The sequence below is a fragment of the Lissotriton helveticus genome, chromosome 5_1 (genome assembly GCF_964261635.1).
Source record: "Lissotriton helveticus chromosome 5_1, aLisHel1.1, whole genome shotgun sequence".
Taxonomy (NCBI): Eukaryota; Metazoa; Chordata; class Amphibia; order Caudata; family Salamandridae; genus Lissotriton; species Lissotriton helveticus.
The window spans coordinates 1,214,971,131-1,214,993,357 of record NC_136065.1 but is presented as its reverse complement, the minus strand read 5'-3'; the positions used below and the strand labels follow the sequence as shown (position 1 = coordinate 1,214,993,357).

The 22,227-nt window shown below is 44.3% G+C and overlaps 1 protein-coding gene across 3 annotated transcripts in view; it reads left to right on the top strand.

Annotated features, from left to right (window-relative positions):
• Positions 1 to 22,227, top strand: part of MCMBP (minichromosome maintenance complex binding protein) — a 184,584-nt gene that overhangs the window by 93,739 nt on the left and 68,618 nt on the right. The window contains exons 6-8 of one of the 3 annotated variants that reach the window (XM_078643928.1): positions 7,965 to 8,118; positions 11,658 to 11,812; positions 16,047 to 16,144. In XM_078643928.1, the coding sequence (XP_078500054.1) occupies positions 7,965 to 8,118; positions 11,658 to 11,812; positions 16,047 to 16,144 (407 nt within the window). The remainder of the gene's footprint in view (positions 1 to 7,964; positions 8,119 to 11,657; positions 11,813 to 16,046; positions 16,145 to 22,227) is intronic. The other 2 variants (XM_078643929.1, XM_078643930.1) reach the window with 2 other exon arrangements.

Here is a 22,227-nt window from a genome sequence, read left to right as displayed (position 1 = left end):
CTGGGATGGTGCAATGAGCTAAAAAACGGTGTTGGATCTAGCCCTGATCTCTTGACTGGGTGAGAGTACTCTGCTTAATTCAGAGACTCTGTCCATCACCACCCCTTGTTGTAAATAATTTTGTCCACCCTAAGCGTGGAAGGGTATACTCAGATGTGAGTCCCTTGCTCATTGCACCATCAGGATTCAAGCAAGCCGGGCCGAAGACGGCTGAAATGCCAGAAACCGGTCCCCGGAAGCTTGTTTCCTTCCCAGTGTAAGAATTGGCTTTTGTAGTCTGGTCTGCCCTGTTCCCATGATGCACTGGGCCAGGGACAGACTAATTTGCATATAGCCAGGTTCTGAAACTGGGATGGTGCAATGAGCTAAAAAACGGTGTTGGATCTAGCCCTGATCTCTTGACTGGGTGAGAGTACTCTGCTTAATTCAGAGACTCTGTCCATCACCACCCCTTGTTGTAAATAATTTTGTCCACCCTAAGCGTGGAAGGGTATACTCAGATGTGAGTCCCTTGCTCATTGCACCATCAGGATTCAAGCAAGCCGGGCCGAAGACGGCTGAAATGCCAGAAACCGGTCCCCGGAAGCTTGTTTCCTTCCCAGTGTAAGAATTGGCTTTTGTAGTCTGGTCTGCCCTGTTCCCATGATGCACTGGGCCAGGGACAGACTAATTTGCATATAGCCAGGTTCTGAAACTGGGATGGTGCAATGAGCTAAAAAACGGTGTTGGATCTAGCCCTGATCTCTTGACTGGGTGAGAGTACTCTGCTTAATTCAGAGACTCTGTCCATCACCACCCCTTGTTGTAAATAATTTTGTCCACCCTAAGCGTGGAAGGGTATACTCAGATGTGAGTCCCTTGCTCATTGCACCATCAGGATTCAAGCAAGCCGGTCCGAAGACGGCTGAAATGCCAGAAACCGGTCCCCGGAAGCTTGTTTCCTTCCCAGTGTAAGAATTGGCTTTTGTAGTCTGGTCTGCCCTGTTCCCATGATGCACTGGGCCAGGGACAGACTAATTTGCATATAGCCAGGTTCTGAAACTGGGATGGTGCAATGAGCTAAAAAACGGTGTTGGATCTAGCCCTGATCTCTTGACTGGGTGAGAGTACTCTGCTTAATTCAGAGACTCTGTCCATCACCACCCCTTGTTGTAAATAATTTTGTCCACCCTAAGCGTGGAAGGGTATACTCAGATGTGAGTCCCTTGCTCATTGCACCATCAGGATTCAAGCAAGCCGGGCCGAAGACGGCTGAAATGCCAGAAACCGGTCCCCGGAAGCTTGTTTCCTTCCCAGTGTAAGAATTGGCTTTTGTAGTCTGGTCTGCCCTGTTCCCATGATGCACTGGGCCAGGGACAGACTAATTTGCATATAGCCAGGTTCTGAAACTGGGATGGTGCAATGAGCTAAAAAACGGTGTTGGATCTAGCCCTGATCTCTTGACTGGGTGAGAGTACTCTGCTTAATTCAGAGACTCTGTCCATCACCACCCCTTGTTGTAAATAATTTTGTCCACCCTAAGCGTGGAAGGGTATACTCAGATGTGAGTCCCTTGCTCATTGCACCATCAGGATTCAAGCAAGCCGGGCCGAAGACGGCTGAAATGCCAGAAACCGGTCCCCGGAAGCTTGTTTCCTTCCCAGTGTAAGAATTGGCTTTTGTAGTCTGGTCTGCCCTGTTCCCATGATGCACTGGGCCAGGGACAGACTAATTTGCATATAGCCAGGTTCTGAAACTGGGATGGTGCAATGAGCTAAAAAACGGTGTTGGATCTAGCCCTGATCTCTTGACTGGGTGAGAGTACTCTGCTTAATTCAGAGACTCTGTCCATCACCACCCCTTGTTGTAAATAAGTCTGTACTAAGAATGGCTTCCTTTGCCATCCTTTGAAATTTTGTCCCTTTGAACAGGAGGGAAGTTCATTTGGTTAAGCTACATGGAGCTTTATCCCATTCATCCAAATCATGAAGGATTTCACACCACAGTTACAAACTTTACATTTCCCATCCTAGTGATGGCGCTGTGTCGTTATGTATTTTTTGCTTGATGATCTGGCAATCTGCATACTTATTTACATGTGTGCACACCTTATTTGCATACGTTTTACACACAGACTAAACTGAATGAATCCTACGTTTTTTGCGATTTGGGGATGTACATTTTAAAGTTGAGTTGAGTGGGCCAAGGTGCCTTACTCTAGCATTAACATTTCTGCTTGTCATGTATATAACTTTTTGTTTCCGACACGAGTCCTTGTGTGCTCGTTAGAAAAAATGATTCCCTGTTCGCTTACATTTTGAAGGTCATAAAGTAGCTGTTAACTAGTTTGGACGATGATTCCCAGCACCTGCCTAGAGGGGGAGGAAAGGAGGTGAATACTTGGTTGTGAGATAGCGTGAAGTGTATGATGAACGAAGAAGTTGACATTGTAATATGTGTGAGAAGGAGGCCGACTCTAAATTTAGAGAGAACACTAGGCTTTGTTTGATCCTCACTCTGGGAGCCTGAAGAATGTATTGGTTGGACAGAGCTTCTGTGTGAAGCAGGTCAGTTAGAGAGATCACTTGCCCCTGTCCTACTTAGCTGTTGGACATCCTTTCCCTTCTCTTGAGACCAATTTGTTTTCTATTTTTACTTCTAAAAATTCTCTTGAGAACAAGCACATTACTTCTCATTCCCTGACCTGCCCACAATCGTAGCTCCGCATTAGAGGGCTTCCTTTTAAAAAAAAAAACAAGAATTTGCTTGATTTGCATATGTTGTCTAGATAATGAAATGCTCCCCTTTACTAAATTGAATTACTTGGTTCATACTAGTGTGCTGTATTCAGGTAAATAATGATCTATGACTGATTGATTTGATTTAAGATTGTAGCTTGGCTAATTTGATTCTAAACCTTCAAGGTTTGCAAACCTGTTCCTCTGTCGCTAATGTGGAGCTAAATCCTCTTCACTATCATTACAACGTTATTGAATTTGTGATTTCATCCTCAGTTCAAGAAAATGGTCCATCTGATTGGATATAGAGGAGTTCAGAGATTGCGCCTAGATAGTGTGGTGCAAATACCACCCTTATCTAGACAGCCATCACTGGTAGTACTGGCTACGCAACCATCGGAAATATGTTTCCTTACAATTGGTGCTCCCGGTTATATGGTATTTATTTTTGGGAGATTTCCATCTGTAGTTATCCATATTTATTTTTTGCTAATGTTATTTGTATATATATCCATATTTATTTGAGGTTTTGTGAGTAAGTGAAGTTGAAACTAGGATATTTCCACATTTATGTAACCAATAAATATGCATTTATGCTTGAACGCCTGATACTGATAGGTGTCCAGTGATGGGAAAACCCACAGATGATAAATCAATGCATTTATATAAAAACATGAACATTTTAGTCTCAAGGTTGTGCATATCTACTGCTGTTTTTAGCCTCTTTATTAAAATTCATTTTTTTTAATCCCTTACCCATCAATCCGGACAGCTATTGGCCTGGCAGTCATGACTGGCAGCATTTAGAATCTCTGGGGGGGGGGGGAAACAATTTCCGTTTTTATCCATATTTAAAAATAAATACAGACAGGAAAACAAATGGTTTCTGTCTGCATTTATCTGTAAAAACCGAAAACAAGGAGACTTACTGTGGACTGGGGGTTGCGGCGGACCGGAATAACAGGCGTGGAGGCCGTATGTATTGGGCTATGGTAGATGTTTTTATTATTCGGTGTAACAAGGAAAACCGGAGTCAGTACAGAGGGTTGGGGTGAAGCCGTAGTCGCCTTTCTGGTATACACCGGCAGATGGATCGTCCGGAGGTCTTCACGTCTTCCGGGCGTTGGGATAACCTCGGAGGGAGATAGAGAAGCAGGGGTTAGTCCTTTCAGTATGGACTATACATGTACCGTTACCGACACCAGGGTCGTGCGGGACTGAAGAGGACCGTGAGGATGGGAACGGGAAGGGGGTAGACGGGAAGGGATCAAGTAGGAGGGAAAAGGGTATAGGCGAGGTGCTCAGGTGATGGGTCGGGGTGTAGGGACTATGATACAAGGTCTAAGTGCAGTGTCTCTACGTTCTAATATATACAGTGCGTAAGGGTGCTCTATCAGTGCATGCAACATCTATACAATTTACAAGTAGATACAGCTATATACAAAGGGGACACGGAGACGGTAACAAGGTACTCACGTGCCCCGCCGTAACTCTCCCGAGAGTTACGGCCGCTCTCCAGCCACCTCCAGAGGACTCCACCACTCCTCGGTCCAGACGTCCTCCAACTCTCCGTCTTCGATCCTCTCACTCCTTCCACTCTCCGCCAAGGGTTCGCTGCGCGCTGTCTCCTGCCACGAGTCGGCTATCTGGAACGCTCTCCTCTCTTCGTCGTCGGCTTTTGTACGTCCAGGTCCTGGGTAGGGGGAGGGACTTCCGGTTTCCCGGTGGACTGCTTCCGGTTCAGGACTTCCGGGTTCCGGGTGTTCGGGGTTCTCCGTTTCTGGGACGGGCCGGTGTCTGTCCCTCTGGTCTCGTACCTGCACAGGACACAAAGAAGAAGGACTCCCGGTCGTCAGAGACGCGGGAGGGTTAGAGGTCGTGGTACCCCCACACGGGCGTCGCCCGGTTGAGGTAGGTGGTATCCCCCTTCCACACTTACTTATAATAAGTAATGAGTCTTCTGCTGACTACACAACTGGTCTTGAAAGACGTAGGTTCATTTTGCATGCTAAAGCCATGACACTTTGTGCTCGAAGGACAAAGCAATCCTTCTCTCCACAGTGTGAAGAGAAGATATGTGCTACCGTTCTTTACTGTGTGTGGCGCCACAGGCTCCATATGGTGAGCCTGCCAGTGCTGACGAGTAAGTTCTGAGAGTTAATTAACTACCACTTTACTGCTGCCGTCTATGTTCATATAACAATGGCTTTGGGCGCAACGCACTGACAGATCCTTAGGACTTAGCTTAAACTGACGTGCATATATCCTGAAGAGACCCTCTAACTTTTTATCATTGAAGGGTTGAAATATTGACTATGTATCACAGGACTGATGACGCACGGAAACTGCATATTAATAACAGTACTGACCATACTGGCTCAGTCTTTTATATTCATTATGCGCTTTATTTCTTCACTTTTTAGCTGTCACTGAGCGATCAGCACTATGTACATCAGAACAAAGTTTTGTGAACTTTGACTTGAATATTACTTTATATTGATGCACATGTTTGAATACATGTGAACTACTAATTATTGCAACTATTTGAATGTTTCTCTTTCTTGGATGCCTGTTGCCAATTGACTTGAACATAGGGCCTAATGTATTGATTTATCCTCCGTTGGAAATCAGAAACACAGATATAACTAAACATGTTTCCATAAAGTAAATTCAGATTAATGATGAAAACCTCAAGATCCACTGTTAAATATTTACTTAACTTACCCAGGTTTTTTTAGGTACACTGGGATTTATTTTATTTTATTTAATGCATTTTTATAAAGCGCGGACTTTACCCGAAGGTATCGGGGCACTATACAATAGAACCTGTTACGTTACTTGAGAGAACTTTTGCAGGAATAGAACAAACAAAAATAGCATGCCATAGAGTCGAGGCAACGCAGGCAAAAGGCAAACAATCTCAAGCACAGCATGAACTGACTGTACAAGCAAAAGTAAGAATAAATATGACACATTTTACAATGACTAAAGAACTTCCTGGCGCACAAATGAGGCCATAGAATCAAAACAACGCAGGCAACCGGGATACAATATCAAACACAGAAAGCCAGAATGTACAAACAAAAAATATAAATATATATAACAAATTTACAATGACTAAAGAACTTCCTGACGGGGTCTGAGAAGGAGGGAATTAGTTCTGAAAGTGTCTTTGGAATAAAAGAGATTTGAGGTCCGCTTTGAAGATCTGGATGGAGGTGATGGCACGGAGCGAAGGAGGAAGCGAGTTCCAGGTTTTTACCGCATTACCTGAGAACCATTGTACCAACAATTTTTCTCTTTTGAAGGATGGGGGTTCAAGAAGGAACTTTTCCGCATTCCAAGAAGGTCTTGAGCCTCCAGACAGTTTGAGTTTATTCACCAGATAGCGAGGGGAGGAAGAGTGCAAAGCTTTGTGGGTGATGCACGCTGTTTTGTAGATAGCTCTAGCCTCGATGGGAAGCCATCGGAGAGAAGACAGGATAGGAGTGATGTGGTCACTTCGTTTGGAGCCTGAAATGAAGCGAGCTGCTGAATGGAGGACTGATTTGAGGGGGGAGAGGTGAGATTTGGGAAGGCCAGTCAGAAGAGAATTACAATAGTCCAGTCTGGAGAGAACTAGCGATTGGACCAAGGTTTTTAGGTCATTCTCTGGGAAGAACCGACGAATCCCCCATAAAAGTCGCAGTTGATAACGTGCGCTTTTGGCCATGGAGTTGATGTGTGAGATTAGGTTGAGTCTTTTGTCAAGTATGACACTTGAGGATTTAGCGCAGTTCACAATGATGGGTTTACTGTTGAGTAGATTTGATTGATCCATCCAGGCTTGAACAGGAGGCGGGGAGAGAGAGCTAGATATGAGGAGGAATTCCGTTTTGGAGGGATTGAAAATGAGTTGGTGAACTAGCATCCAGTTGTGAATAGTGTTGAGAGTAGAGCGGAGTAGTGAGAGATCATGAGGGGAAGACACCTTGAGGTAGAATTGGGTGTCATCCGCATAGAGATGGTAGAGGATTCCAGATTTGCTTAGAAGGTTCCCTAGTGGTTCCAGATGGAGATTGAACAGAGCGGGAGCAAGGATAGAACCTTGAGGGACGCCTTGACCAACCACCAGTGGAGACGAGAGACTATTTGCAATCTTGATCATTTGGGATCTGTCTGAGAGGAAAGAGGCAAACCATTTGAGTACTGTGCCTTCCACGCCCATTCTCTGTTGGAGGGTGTTGTGATTAACAGTGTCACAAGCTACAGAGAGGTCAAGAAGAATCAGAAGGCACGATTCCCCCGAATCGAGAATATGCAGCTCATCATCGATCACTTGCAGCAGGGTTGTTTCAGTGCTGCAGTTTTGAATAAAGCCTGACTGGAACATGTCGAGGAGATTATTGTCCATAATGTGTTGGGAGAGTTGTTTTGCAACACATTTTTCTGTAATCTTTGAAAGAAAAGGGAGATTGGTGATGGGGCGGAAGTTATTGAGGTAATTTGCATCTGCAGAGTAACCTTCTCATTTGGTAGCCAGGCATTTTTCCAGAGCTGGGTCCTAGCCATTTCTCCTTAATCGCAATTAATGGTCCAAGCATTTAGTTATTAATGATTTTTACATACAAAATGCAAACAACCATTTCCCTAGCTGAATTTATTTTAGAAAAATCCAAGTTGGGTCTTTTTGGTGTCTCTCAATATCTGTTTGATTGGCAGGCCACATACTGTACATATTGACCGCACTGAGATGGAAACAAGGCCAGGCACCTGTTTTATTATTATACAAGGCTACTTATCCCACTAAAACCCCAAAGTATCCATGTGTGAGTAAGTTAAAAGTGTAAATCTAATCTGTGCAAATGGTATACCCACTAGTTTCAAGGACTTCATGTTATTTTGATAAATACCAATAACGTGAGGAATATAAATAATTGCCTACATGCAAAAATGTCAAAACAATAAATAACATACAACTGTGTGTTCCAGTTATTTTAAAAGAACGCCTGGCTGTGCCTTTGGTTGGTTAAACGTGGAAATAGGTTGACCTGGAGACTGGAGTTATGCACTCGACGCGTTGACTGATTGTTGGCAGTGGCACTGGTGATGGTAGTAGGCCCTTTGGTGTATGACTGAGAATGGTAGATGGCGTTTAATCATTGTGGTACATTCGGTGATTGGATGAGTTGGTGGCTCTGAATGACACATGCTAGTAAAAGGTAAAGAGGACTTTTGACACATTATTTTTCTTAACTTTTACGGCACATCTATGCAAGTTCCAACCATGCCAGAGTCTGCCCTTCAACCTCATACACTCCCAATCGCCAGAAGAGGAGTTACGAAGATGATGAGGACATGGAACTGCATCCTACTAAACAGAAAGAGCATCCAGCAGGTGATGTCCATTTCTACTCTCCCAGTAAGCAGTAGGCCTTGGGTTGTGCTTTCTCGTGGTCTAATCTTGCTCTTCCTTATAATATGAAGAAATCAATAATGAGCGCAGGACTAGCAGTGCAAAATGCTAAAAGACTCTTGTCTGACGGACAACTAAAATATGTGAACTGTTAGTGAATCCTTTGTCCATTACAGTTTGGTTCTGACTTTGTGCAAATTGATATATATATATAATCCAATTGACTCCATGTGTGTGGCAGGAAATAAAAGCCTTTGAATGTCCCATCATAATCCTAAATCCTCTACTTAAGGCTTGTTATATTGTTCCAGAAATGTTCTCTTCAGGTCAACATTTTGTACCAGGCAGTTCTTTAACTTCTCAAACTCATCCTCTCTCCCAGTGGCATCCATTTTGGGAGGTAGAACCTTCCTCTTTGCTTTAGATTGTTTACTTCTTTAAAACCATCGTGGCTGTATTTTAATATACCATATGGAAGGTGTTATTAAATAGATGTCTTTATCATATGTTTTCTAATTGTTTTGTTGTTGTACTTTTAAGGGCATCAAAAAGATTTTGCATGTACCTATTGATAAATATTTGTGAATCACTTCGGTGTATATTGTGATCTCGGAGGCCATACCTTTTTTGCTTCCCACGTAACTAGTTTCTTGCACCGAGAAAGGACGTTAGTGGGAGTGATTTATTTACTTTGCTGTCTTAATTTTATAGATTAACATATCTATAATTCTGGCACCTAATAGCTGATTATGAAAAATTCATCTTAAGGTAACCAAGTAGTAATATCTGAAAAGGATACTATTCTTCGTATATTTAGTTCTCTGTCATAGATCCACCCGCAAGTCACTGAAGCAAAATTCGCCTTCGACCTCGACACCACCAGGGTTCAAAATACCACAGTGCTGCAGAGATTTGGCATCTTTGACATGGGATTAAATGCTAACATATCCCCGGTCTATGAAAAAAGTACCAATACAGAGGCCTAGTTTGGATAAACCAAGCAGAAAACACCTCGTATAAGAGCACTTGGGTTATTACTGCAGTGATCACTTACAGGTTTGGGTAAAGTAGCCATTTCTCTCTCGTCTTGCTTTGCATTCTGGGCTTGTAGGTACGTATAAAATAGTTCATCTTATATCTAATCCTTTGCTCAGTTTATAGCTCTTCAGCTAAGTGTAGTGAAGCTGGAATGAAAACTGTTAAAAATCAGCAGATCAGTTAATTGTTTTCACCTGAATAGGAGCATACCTTTCCTCCAGGTGCAACATATGCAGCCTGGTCAGACACCATTTTTGTTCTGCAATCATTTTGCAAATATCCCCTTACAAATGGTGCTGCCTATTGATTTCTGACAATCCTGTGACCATGGAATATGCTATTCTAGAGAGGAATACGTTCTCTGAAAGATGGTTCTTCACTGTGGGTGTGTTACAGAATCACAGGTGTCTTGAACTTCATCCTTGCATGAAACAGGAATGGCTGACCATGCTGAAAACTTCAAGAAGTAACAAAAAATGAGGCTAAGCATTTTTGGGTCACATTAATCTAAAATTGATGCAGACATCCATAGTGGTATGAGAGAGACCGGTTTAAATAGGACATTTCAAATAAACTACTTGTTTTACTGGAGGTGCCCATGCTGGAGAGCTTCAGTTACTTTCCTTTCCTGATATATTTGTTTCTGATGGATACTCTCGTTTTCCTACAGTTGTCTCTTAAAAAAAAAAAAAAGACCGACACAAAATGGATCAAGAAAATGTTTGCAGTGCTGATTGGGTATAAGCATGCATTCCATAACTGTGCCACTGACGCCCACTATGTTGGATCTACCCTTTTTCTTCACATAACATATGTAAGGAAGACATAGAGGACTTGGAAACATTTTGCCATGCACTTATAAACGGTAACTCCATTCCTCAGGATGAAAGTCTGAGAGTCATTTACAGGAAAATAGTATCTATCTGAAAACAATTACCAAACACAAGTCACTTGTTCTTTTAATTGATATCTCTCTGTCCTAAAATCAGATAAAATTAATTACATGTGTCAAATAACACAGGCACATTTTAGTTAGTCATTATTGAAGGAAAACATCAGCCAACGTTCAGTAGTCTTTTGTTAAAAAGGAAACGTCCACCCCTGCCCCAATTCAATATCTTGTGCAACAATCAATAGCAAAAATAACATTAGGTAAAATGGCCTAATAAGAGTTTGTCTTCCTCATTGTCTGGGATACATTTTGTCCCACTTCTCCTTGCCAGAATGCTTTAGCTTGTTGATCTTTGGCATTTGCGTAGGCAAAGTGCTTTAAGTTCCACCGCAGCATTTCCGTGAGTGTTGAGGTCTGATCTTTGATTTAGCCATCCCAAATTCGTAATCTGTTTTCGGCCATTCAGTCATCGGTTTTCTGGTGTGTTATGGATCATTGTGCTGTTGCATGATCCTTTTTCAGTTTGGTCTTAACTGTTGAAGGATGTCACATTTTTCTCTTGAATAGAGGAATACATGGTGGCCTACATCATTGTGTCCAGTTTCTGCAGCTATAAAGCAGGCCTAAATTATCACCTCTCCGCCTTCATGCCTGATGGTTGATATGAGGTTCTTGTCGACGTGCGTTTTTTTTTTTTTTCTGAACGTGTCCTTGTTCATTAGTCAGACAACTCCACTTTGGTGTCATTTGTCCAGAGGACATTGTTCATGAGGTCTAGTGATTCGTTATGGGGCTATTTGCCGACTTAAGCTATGCAGCAATGTTTATTTCACATACCTACCCTTCCATAAACATTCCGCCTGTTCAGATTGTTCGTAATGGTAGAATCAAGAGTTATAACTTTTACTACCTTGACAAGATCCTTTTAAATACTTGGATCTGGCTATGGGATTCTTGGAATGTCCTGGAGAAACATCTTGTCTTATTTTGGGGTGAGTGTGCAGGCACAGCATCCCCTTGGTTGGTTGGCAACCTTCTTGAGCTTCCATTTGTAAACATTTCTCTCTGTGGGCTTTATTTGGAATTGGATCATCATAGTTACCTTTTAGCCTATGCATGATGTTACCACATACCTGCATTGTACCTACTAAACTGACAGTTGAAAGCTGGTACCGCCTTTTGATGAGACAGTAATCGGGTGTACTTGTTTAGCAGTAATTGACTCCTTACCTTCTGAACTGGTTTGGACACAGTAAGGGTGCATTTTTTCAAACGAGGCTTCTGTATGTTGACTGATTTTTCTGCTTAATAATTCATAATGTGAATTGTGTTATTTGTCACGAGTTTATACTTTCCGACTGTTCAAATTTGGTAAGTAGATAATGGTAAAATCTGTCTTAATACTGTGCTCCTCTCATCCCTGTATCCTGCGTCTGCTTCCTTCAGTGATGATGCTACTGTTAGAGTCACTCTGGCACTTCCCAGTGTCTGTCAGCAGAACTGAATAAATTAACTAAGGTCCCAGAAATATTTCTGGATGTGGAATCTGTGGGCATAGGTTTCTCATTTACAGGAAAATAGCTTATACATACATATTCCTCTTTATGTCCTACAGGGAACCTGAATGAAAACCATGGATATGGAGAGACAAAGCGGCTGGAAAAGGAGGCTCCCACACAGCAACAGCCGCAAGTCACCCCAAACTGTTCTGCTCCACTCAACCTGAACTTCCCCCTTCCAGGGGAGAAGGGGCCAGCCTGCCTGGTAAAGGTAAGGTAATGATGAGGTAGGTGAATGTATAGTGGGATTATGCTTTAGATTACCTCAATATAAAACAAAATATAGCTGTTAATGTTACATGAATTGTTGTTTCAAAAGTGGCTTCTGGAATCATTGTGCAGTTCAGACTGGACTTTCATTATCTCGCAGGCATAGTTCTAATGCCTGCCCTTTTTCAACATGTTTCTTTTGATCAAAACCAAAGTAAAATACAGTCTAAAATTCACCAATTAAACATGCCTGTCACTAAATTCACCTGGTGGATAGCTAGGCAGTAGTTCTCAGGAGTCCCCGTTTCTTACAAACTAGGGCACTTCCATTGTCTACACCGATAGTAGTATTGTTGTGATTAGTTTTAAAAGTATGTACTGACTGCAACTTGAGGTATTGCATAAATTAAATGCCTGTCCATTTCTGGAAGAAGACCGGTTAAAAGATGTACTGTTTATCACCCATCAAAATATATCATTGGCTCAGCGGTGAACTGACTGTAAATGTTCCAGTTACTTGTTTATCTGCAGATGCATCCTGTTCTGTATTGATCTGGGTGTGAGAGTCTGCAATGTGTACAGATGATCAGAACTAGACCCTGCCTAGCATGCAAGTTTCAACCATAACTATCCGGTTGCTTGGGTCCTAGCATTTTCGACATCACCACTTTGGAAGATTGAACTTCTAGGTTTACTTCTTTCATCACAAGTATAGGCCCTTAACACCAAGTAAGCGGTACGCTGTTTACTCCTACACCAAAACGCACAGATTGCTCTATTACAAGAGACACACTTAACTGCACGGGAAATAGACAAACTACGTACCAGATGGCGCATCATATTCTGCCTACGCACGAGGGGCACTGATCTTGGTCAGACCGGGAATCCCATTTCAAGAACTCAGGAAAACGATGGACAGAGAGGGGAGGTATGCCCTCTTGGAGGTACTCCTAGAGGGACAACCGATACTCTTGGGTAGTATATATGCCCCAAACACTGAACAAGAGGTTTTGGTATCACCTTACAGGAGTCCTAGCCCAATATGCATCTATTCCATGAATCTTGGGTGGAGACTATAACTGCCTACTGAATCTCGCCCTAGACAGATGCCACCCCCCACCCGCACACTCTCCCGCCCACATACAAACTGAACGATATCAAACATGGGTCACACTCTGGGCACTCACAGACACATAGAGAGCTCCTCATCCACAAACCAGACTAAACTCGTTCCACTCCATCCCACACAATCTACGGGTGCATTCTGGTTACCTAGGCCGGGTCCTCTCTGATCATGACGCCCATATGCTAAGTCTACAATAGAACCTCCCCACCCACCAGTACCCACCTGGAGACTACCACAGGAATGTCTGGTGGACTAGGTATTCAAACATGAACAGGGGCAAAGCATACAGGAATATTTCTCTAATAATGCAGGAGCGGCGACATCCAAACTGGTAGAGTGGGGATGCGTTCAAAGTAGTGGCCCGGGAAGAGTGTATAAAACAAATAGTAGGTGTTAAGAGGACATTGGAACGAGCACTAACACAGCTAGCAGTCCCAACAAAAAAAGATGATGTGAACACTGCGATATTAGCTCAGGTGGCAGAAGCGAAAACACTATACGCAGCCGCTACCTTAGATTTGCACACACAACTACAAGTGCATAACGGCGTGTGACAACCCATCCACATACTGACTAGGTCAACCAGAAAGGCAGTGACGGCTGGACAGGTTCCAACCTGACGGAAGACCCCACAGGCAGGATACATCGCGGCCCCAGGCACCTCGCCTGACCCACATATCTCGGATCTCACGACCATCGCCCCAGTTGAACACCAATAGTTAAGAACCACAAACGGTAGTTAGAACACCGATAGTCCGAAGGAAGGAGATGCTTTATGTGTACAGACATGCACACTGCTATGATAAGGTATATTGAAATGATCATACTGTGTATAAGTTAGATGTCATCCTAGACAGACCACTATAATTACAAATGTTTTAAACATTCGAAATGAAGTACATGTAAATGTACTATCATACAATATGTTACAAAAAAGAAAATGTTAATAAAAATATTTGACAAAAAAAAGTATAGAGCTTTAAGTCCCAGCATACAGAGAACTTTTGGCTTAAAAGAAAACAAACTTGTCCCTCAAGATGTAGGGGTCAGTTGGTAGAGATATTTGTCACCAAGGATGCTTTTGTTTTACTTTACAAATCATATTTGTTGATGCATATCAGTCGCGCATCACCCCCACTAAACCCAAACCACCTAGCCACCCACTAGAGTTGGGCAGTCCGGTAATTCAGTGCATAATCTGGGTTCTTAGCTCAGCCTCCCACAATGTTAGTTGAAGTTGTTTAACAAGTTGTTGTGCCTGTGTCCACCCCATATGAAATCAGTCAGAGATAGGAACTTATTTTGTTAGCAAGTATGTTTTTAGGTACATATATTGGGGTGACAGCAAAAATGTATGGAGGCAGGGGCTATCATTTTGGCTAGAGCTATCCCATCCCCCCCCCCCATTCTGAGACAGATGCTTCTAATAGGTTGTGCATGCTGGCTATTACCCTGGTCTGGTTGCCAGAAAGAGCTCTGTGTCTGTGGTACACTGCTAAGAAAGAGACAGGTCATTTGGTGGCTGTAACCACATTAGCTAATGTAATGCTTGTGCATTTTGTATGTAATGTTTGTTTTTGCTCTTTACTATATAATCAATAACAAGAAGTGTTTTAACCCCTTCCGCGCTCATGACGAGCTGAGCTCGTCATGAGTTACACCGCTCGCACGCTCATGACGAGCTCAGCTCGTCATGTAACGCGGCTTTTCGAAAAACGCAGCGCGCAGCAGGAAAACCGCTAGCGCGCATGCGGTTAAAAAAATGTAAGTGGCAGGTAAGAAAGATCTGCAGTGCCAAGCCGGTTCATCGGCTTCTGAGTGTGGAAGCATGACTCGACCTTATTTAACTTCAGACCGATACATGTCGCAAAATTTTCAGATAAATTGCAGAGCCTGTTAAAGTTGCCCTGCTTCTCTGAAGCTCTGCAATTTATCATCTGCATAGAGGGCGAGCATACACATGTACTGCCCTGTCATGTTCCCCTATCCCCTGTGTGCTCATCTGTTAGAACTCTGTTGCAAGGGGCTCCAGGGCTAAGGTGTACATGAGGAGAGCATAGCGACCATCCAAATGCCTGCCTCTGTAAATGGGCAAAGACCCATAGAAATATTTTTCCTGTTTAAATCCTGGCTGTGAGGTCAGAGTATAGCTGTTGAATCCACCACATTATTCTCATTCCGTATCCTCTCTCTTTTAGCAATAGACATGTATCCCAACTTTACGGTGTAAAAGGCTTCTCCATATCAATTAAAGCCACTGCCGGTATCTGAACACTGTGGGCACTTGAGCCATGGACATGCTGTGTTTTTAGATGGTATGAAGACTGATTGGGTCAAATTAACCAGATTTGGCGCAAGCTTTGAAATTCAGCTCACTAGTATTTAACCCACGTTCCTGTAGTGCTGTTTAAGCATGGGTTGAGGGTGATATAAATTGAACAATCTCACCCAAAAAGGTGTATATTTGAATTTCTGTGAGAGGTTTGAAATGTGTGCAGGGCTATATTTCAAAGAAATCTAAAATGCATTAGGAAATACAGCTTCTATCATATTTTCATTATTATTACCTTTAACCATGTTGTCAGTGTGTAGACCAAATGTGAAATTCAAAGGTTGAAAGAGCATTTGTTCTAATAAAGAGAGAAGGACAAAAAAAAAAATTGAAAATAAGCTTAGGACTTGGTCTAGAGTTTTCATCATAACTGTACTTTCCTCAACAAAATGTATAATTTGAAGGACCAGAAACCATTCTAAATGTAATCTTTGAATCAAATATGCAATGTTTTGCATTCTGTCTCAGACCTCTCTGGGAAAAACAGCTGAAAAGTTTTTTTCAAACTTAAGCTTTCAAATTAGATTTTTTCTCCATTTTTCTTTCTCTTGGTAGAGCACACAAGTACTTGCTGATTTCCCCTACACCTGCCTATTATCGAGACACTTGAAACGCTAACCTTGCCATATGTATTTTGTACTAGAAAATAGTCTTCTTCTCCCCCCCCCCCCAACCCCCACCCCCATCTTTCCCTCGTGTTTTTTACACTTCATTTTTGAGTCTCAGATTTCAGTGACCCCCACTAAAATTAAGTATTGTCGTCTTGTCTGTGCACAGGTGTATGATAGCTGGGATGGCTTAAAGCTGAATGATGTACTGGAGGTGTATGGCATTCTTTCAGTGGATCCAGTTTTGAGTGGGCTCAGTGAAGATAGGTGAGTGCCTGGATCATTTTCTGGCTACAAGAGGAGGCATAGATTGGTGGAACATTCTGTGGCAACATCCTCCATCATAAGGAACAGTAAATGGGCAGTAATGCATAAATCACATGTTATCCGCACTTGATTGGGGCCTGGGGGATGCATTCTTTGTGATATGCACTGGTGTTTGTGAATTAAGGTGCAAGGTGCAAAGCGTATTCATTTAAACTGCACCTATTTAGATCTCTACTAGTAGGCATTAGTTGAAAAGGTGAGGCCTGATTCACAAAGAAAGCAGTAAATGTACACTCTACATTCTCAGCTTTATACCTACATGGAAGTGTAGATTTACCAGGTTCTGGGATTCACAATATTTTCCAGGAATCTGCATAGAACGCTTCTCCAGGCACAGGTTTCAGAGTGGATTTAGGGGACGGTCATGTGACATTCCCATTGGGATCCCATTCACACCCACTATGCAAATACACACTTTTTTTTCTCCATGGAGAAACTATTGGTTTGTAGAAATTGATGCTGTAGATCACATGCTCTGCACACTCCTGCCATCAAGTGGTGGGCATGGACATGTCCGTTGTTTTTCATTTAGGTGTAAGTTTTGATTTTGTGATCCTTGTCGAAAACCCACAATGCACCAGGACAAAGGCTCAATATTTTTTTTCTTCCCTCCCCCATCTAGTTTGGGCATACTTCTCGTACTCTGGGACCATAAAAACACAATCAACATCTGTTTGACTCAATTGACCAGAATCGCCAGCTATAGCATAGAAAGACTCCCTTTCAGCTACAATTCAAATTTTATAGGGACTCGGATGCTTTTTCTAGGTGCCAGGTTGTAGAAGAATTACTCGAGAGGAGGGGTGAACGGGTGAGGGATTTAGAGAATACACCCTTCCAATGTTGCCCCAGCTGCAATTAAAGTTCCTTTGGTTGGAGCATCACTGAGTTTGTAGACTTTTCTTTATCTTGAGACCACAAGAATCTACCATTTCTGCCGGCTAGGCCTTCAAAAATAAAAAGGCAATCCACTCTAGGAGAGAGAATCAGTGGTCCCAATATAAAATGCAGCATCACAACGTAACGAAATCAACAGCAGTTTTCGTACCCAAAGACATTAAAGGGACTTATTCAGAAGTGGGCTGCCAATCCTAATACCAGGTAGGTCAAGCAGAACAGAGTCCCTTAACCTCGGCGAAATTTCCGCCGCGGTGCGTTCCATTGAGTGGGCGAGGCTGCGTCAGCCATAGGCCATGTGCAGTACTACGAAGATAGTGCTCGCAACGGCCATTGGCCGACGGGCGCACAGAAAGGGTTAATACTATCCTCCAAGAACTCAAGATTTCAAGGAAGGGCAAGCCTTGGTGTTCCAATGGAAACCTGCACCCAGGAGAAAGGCTAACGTAAAGACTCCGTCCCATCCACTCAGAGGTCTTTTCACTATAGGACTCGGTCCACATACATACTGACTTTGATCCTGAGTGCTATTACCACCCTCGGACACCTACTTTGAACTAATCCTACCATATGATGGGGAGGATCCCTGGCAATATTATAGTGTTGACCCTGAGGGGAAATTACACCTTGAGTAAATGCTTCATTAACTGATAATGTGCTACTCCTATGCTGTCATTCATAGAGTGGCTGATCACCACAAGGTGAAGCTCCATTTCTTGGTGGAGTAGGAGGAGGCCTACTTATCTTCAATCCAAAGATCTAGGCTTTTCCTGCTGATGCTCAGGGGCATGATTAAGTACACAGCAGAGAACTTCAGAGAGCTGGTGAAGGTCAGGGTGGTGTGCACTCAATTGAGGTAAAAAAACAAGGTGGCCCCTTTCAAACCAACCTACATCAGGATCATGTACCTCCGGTCTCCTTAGCTGTCCACTCAGCTCGCACAAGATCATTTTCATGTGACACAGGAGATGCACCCTCTCCTTACAAAGACAGCTACAGAATTGATGGAGCTGGAAAACATGTTGCAGTCTGGGAAGCAATGCAGTGGTTAGACCACTTCTGTCAGACTTTTCTCAAGGTATAACCAGATACCAATGGGCAGCATTAGCCTTTTTAGGAGGGACAGACCCAGAAGCTCTACACCTGGGGCAATTCTTAGGCAAAGGTCACAGAAGGACTGAGGTGACCCTGGAAACTACGCTGCCACTGCCAGGCAGCGACTTACCCACAATACCTCCAATCACACAACACTTGTTTGGGGAAGGGTGTCAAATCGGGTTATTCCCATTCCCAGTAGAAGGAATTGACCTCTGACAAGTGTGTCCTTTCTGTAGTATAGCAAGGATACTGCTTGGAGTTTCATACCCACCTCCAAACATCCCACCTCACTGTTTTGCAGTCAGTCAGGACATCAGTGACTGCTGCAGGTGGAAATGGCTCTTCTCAGCAAAGGTTCTATAGAAACTCGTGTCCCCACTCCAGTGAGGTCAATGTCTGTTCTTCCTGTACTTTTGTGGCCTGTCCTTAGGGCACTAAACCACTATATCCTGTTGGACCATTTCAGGATGACACCCCTGTAGGATTTTGACGCAAGTGCTCTGCATGGATCACATATCTACCCTATGATCTCGTATACCCACTTCAACATCCTCATTCATCCAGCACACCATTGCTAACTCAGATTTGTGGTAAGTTGACAATACTTCCTGTTCAAAGTTCTACTATTCTGGATCATAACAGTTCCAAGGGTTTTTATCCAGTACCAAGCGGTGGTCGCACCACTTCGTACCACAATACCTTTCATATTTTTCAAAGTCTGAACAATTGACTGATAAAGAGTAGCAATCAGCAGTGCCTAGCACACACTCAGGCAGCCGTGTCACTCCTGCACAGATTAGGGCTTGCAGTTAATGCCAAAAAGTGCTAGCTCTGTCCTTGGCAAATGCAACCTTTTTAGGGGGAGTTTTAAAGTCTGTAACTGAATCTCCTGTCGAGCCAGCCAAATCCAAAGGACCCGCACAAAGAGCCAGCTGGTTCACTCTAGAGCTGAAATCTGCAAATGTAACTGCCGGCAACTAGAAAGGAAGTGGCGCACCTGCAAAGAGACAGGCGACCATACCACCTTCAAACCAGCACTCAACCAGTACCACTGCCTCCTGAAAGGAGCAAAGAAGGCGGCCCTAGCAGACCTCATAGAAGCAAGCACAAATAGCAGCAAGGAGCTTTTTGCCATTGTGAAGGATTTCTCTAACCCTGCAGCTACTGAAAACGGCATTATCCCCTGCTAAGTATTGTGACACCCTGTCGGACTTCTTCCACGGAAAGTCGTCTATGAAACTTCAAACCACAGCCCCTCACTGACCTCAGCCTGCTCACAAACCCGAACACCTGTTCACCCATTGGGACGCTCTCACGACTCAAGCCACAATTTCCGTGATGAACTCATGGACCCCTGTCCCCACCATATCTTCAGCCTCTGGAGCAAGATGATTGGTGACCAGCTCAAAGTCCTGAACACCTCCATCACATCGGCCTCCTTCAGAGAGGTCTGGAAACACGCTGAAGTGAGGCCCCTCCTGAAGAAACCATTTGCCGACCCAGCAGAACCGAAGAACTACCTGCCCATCTCCCTGCTCCCCTTTCCAGCGAAGGTTCTCGAAGCCAATCAACCAGCCAGCAACTCATCGAACACCTGGAACGCAACCAATTCCTAGACCCTTCCAAATCTGGATTCTGAGCCAACCACAGCAAGTGACAGCCCAGATTGCAGCCACTGACCACATCCGGGCCCTCCTGGACTGTGGCGAAATGACAGCCCTTATACTACTGGACCCATCAGACGCCTTCAACACATTCTCCCATCACATCTTGATCAACCGACTCCACCACATTGGAATCCAGGAAGAGTTCCTCAAGTGGACCGCTTCACACCCCACCGGCAGAACCCAGATAATCTGTATCCCACCGTTCATCTCGGAACCCAAGAAAATCTGCGGTACCCCCAAGGATCATCCCTCAGTCCCACCCTCTTTAAACGTACATGACCCCCAGGGCCAACACAGTCAGATCGCACAGACTCAACATAGTCTCCTACGCTGACGACACCCAGCTCATCCTCTCACTGTCAGAGGACCCCTCCACCCACTGAGCCAACTTCCACAAATGTATAATAAACTTCCCCATCTGGATGAAGGACAATTGTATCAAGCTCAACACGGAAGTCGTCCTCATGTGGGAACAACACCTTGCCATGGAATGCGGCATGGTGGCCTGCTGAACTCTACCCATCCCCCACCTCGACATTTCACAACCTCAGCCTAAACATCATCTTGGACAGCAAGTTATCTATGAAGAGACAGGTAAACACAGTCTCATCCACTTACTTCCCCACCTTACGCTTGCTCTGCAAGATCTTCAGGTGGCTCCCAGTCAACACCAGAAAGATAATCACACAGGCCCTCGTCACCAGCAGGCTTTACTACGGGAACACACTCTACATTGAAATCACCGTACGTCTCTTGAAGAGACTACAGACAATACAAAACTCAGCAGCAAGACTCCTCCTCGACCTCCTCAGAACCACTTCACACAGCACCTCAAGAACTTACACTGGCTCCCGAGAGAGATGCCAGTTCAAGATGTTGACTCAAGCATACAAAGCTTTGCAAAACAAAGGACCAGCTTACACCAACAAACGCATGACCTTTCACCAACTGACCAGAAACCTACTATCTGCCTCCCTCTTCCTAGCAAACAGCCCCCGAAACCACCGAGGCAACAGCGAATGGTGCTCCTTCTCTCAGCTGGCAGCCAGAGCTTGGAACAACCTCCCCCTCTGCACCTCCTGACCGCCTCATCGCTCCGGGAATTCAGGAAAGGACGTGAGACCTGGTTGTTCGAATGAACAGATTACCACAAAGCAGTTAGCAACTCCAACACCTTGAGACCCTTAATTTGCCGCGCATTGAAAATCATTGATTGACAAAGCATTCTGCAGCCAAGAGAGGGTCGTGGCATTATGAGAAAGTGCCTCTTTTGCATTGTTAGCTGCCCACTTTTTGCCTGGTTTTGATGTGGTTTCAAATGTAGTGCACAGGGTCCCTCCCAACCAGGTCCCCTGTGCCAGTGCTCTTTCCCTAAAACAAACCCACAATTGGTACTTCTGTCCACTGTAAGTCCCTAGTAAATAGTACCATGGGTACGTAGGGCCTTGGGGCTGAAGAGGGTCCATTGGGACCCTCCCTCACTGGGCAATGTCACTGCCCTTGCAGCCTGCATGCCCCTGTAAGGGAGAAAACGACAAAGTCAACATGGCACCCTGCCTGGGTGCCAGGAAAGCTACCACTGGCTTGCAGCATAGGTAAGTCACCACTCTAGCAGGCCTCCCAGCCCTAAGGCAGGGTGCACTATACTACAGGTGTAGGCATAGGTGCATGAGCAGATATAACCCTACAATATTGGGCCCCATTTCCTAAAATTGTACATCGACAACTCTAGTTGCACCATGATGGCTTCACGGAATACGGGAGTGTTTGGTACCAAACTACTCCTTTCAATAAATTCATACTGATGCCAGTGTGAGATTTAATGTACCATGTACCCAAAGGACACCTCAGAGGTACCCCCTGAATCCCAACCAACCCTGGTGTGGTCTCTGACTGGCTGTAGGCAGCCAGAAACCACCGAACATGCTCTGGACCCCTGGGTAGAGGGCCCCTGCTCCCTGGGACCAGAAACAATGCAGATCCTAGGCAGAGGTGTCATGCCTCTTCCCCCAGAATGGGTGAGTGCTCAAAGAGTGAAGCTTCAAAGGCCTGATGCCTTTGTAATGCGACCCCTAGCCTCTGCTGTTGGCAGCAGATGGCAGCCCCTGGTTTACACCCCCACTTTGGGCTGGAAAACCATCGAGAAAATTAAAGATAGGTGTGCCCACCCCCAAGGTGTAAGAAACAAGGGGAAACAACTTTCAGTCCCCACCATTTAAAGATGGGGGACCTGTCCAATCCGGGCTAAGTCTATGGCCCCTCCCTCAGGAAGGTGGCATAATAGAGGGTGTAGTCCCCCCAGGTAAGGTTCCCATTGGCCCTACCTGCTACTCCCCTAAAACGCCTCTTAAATTTAGTATT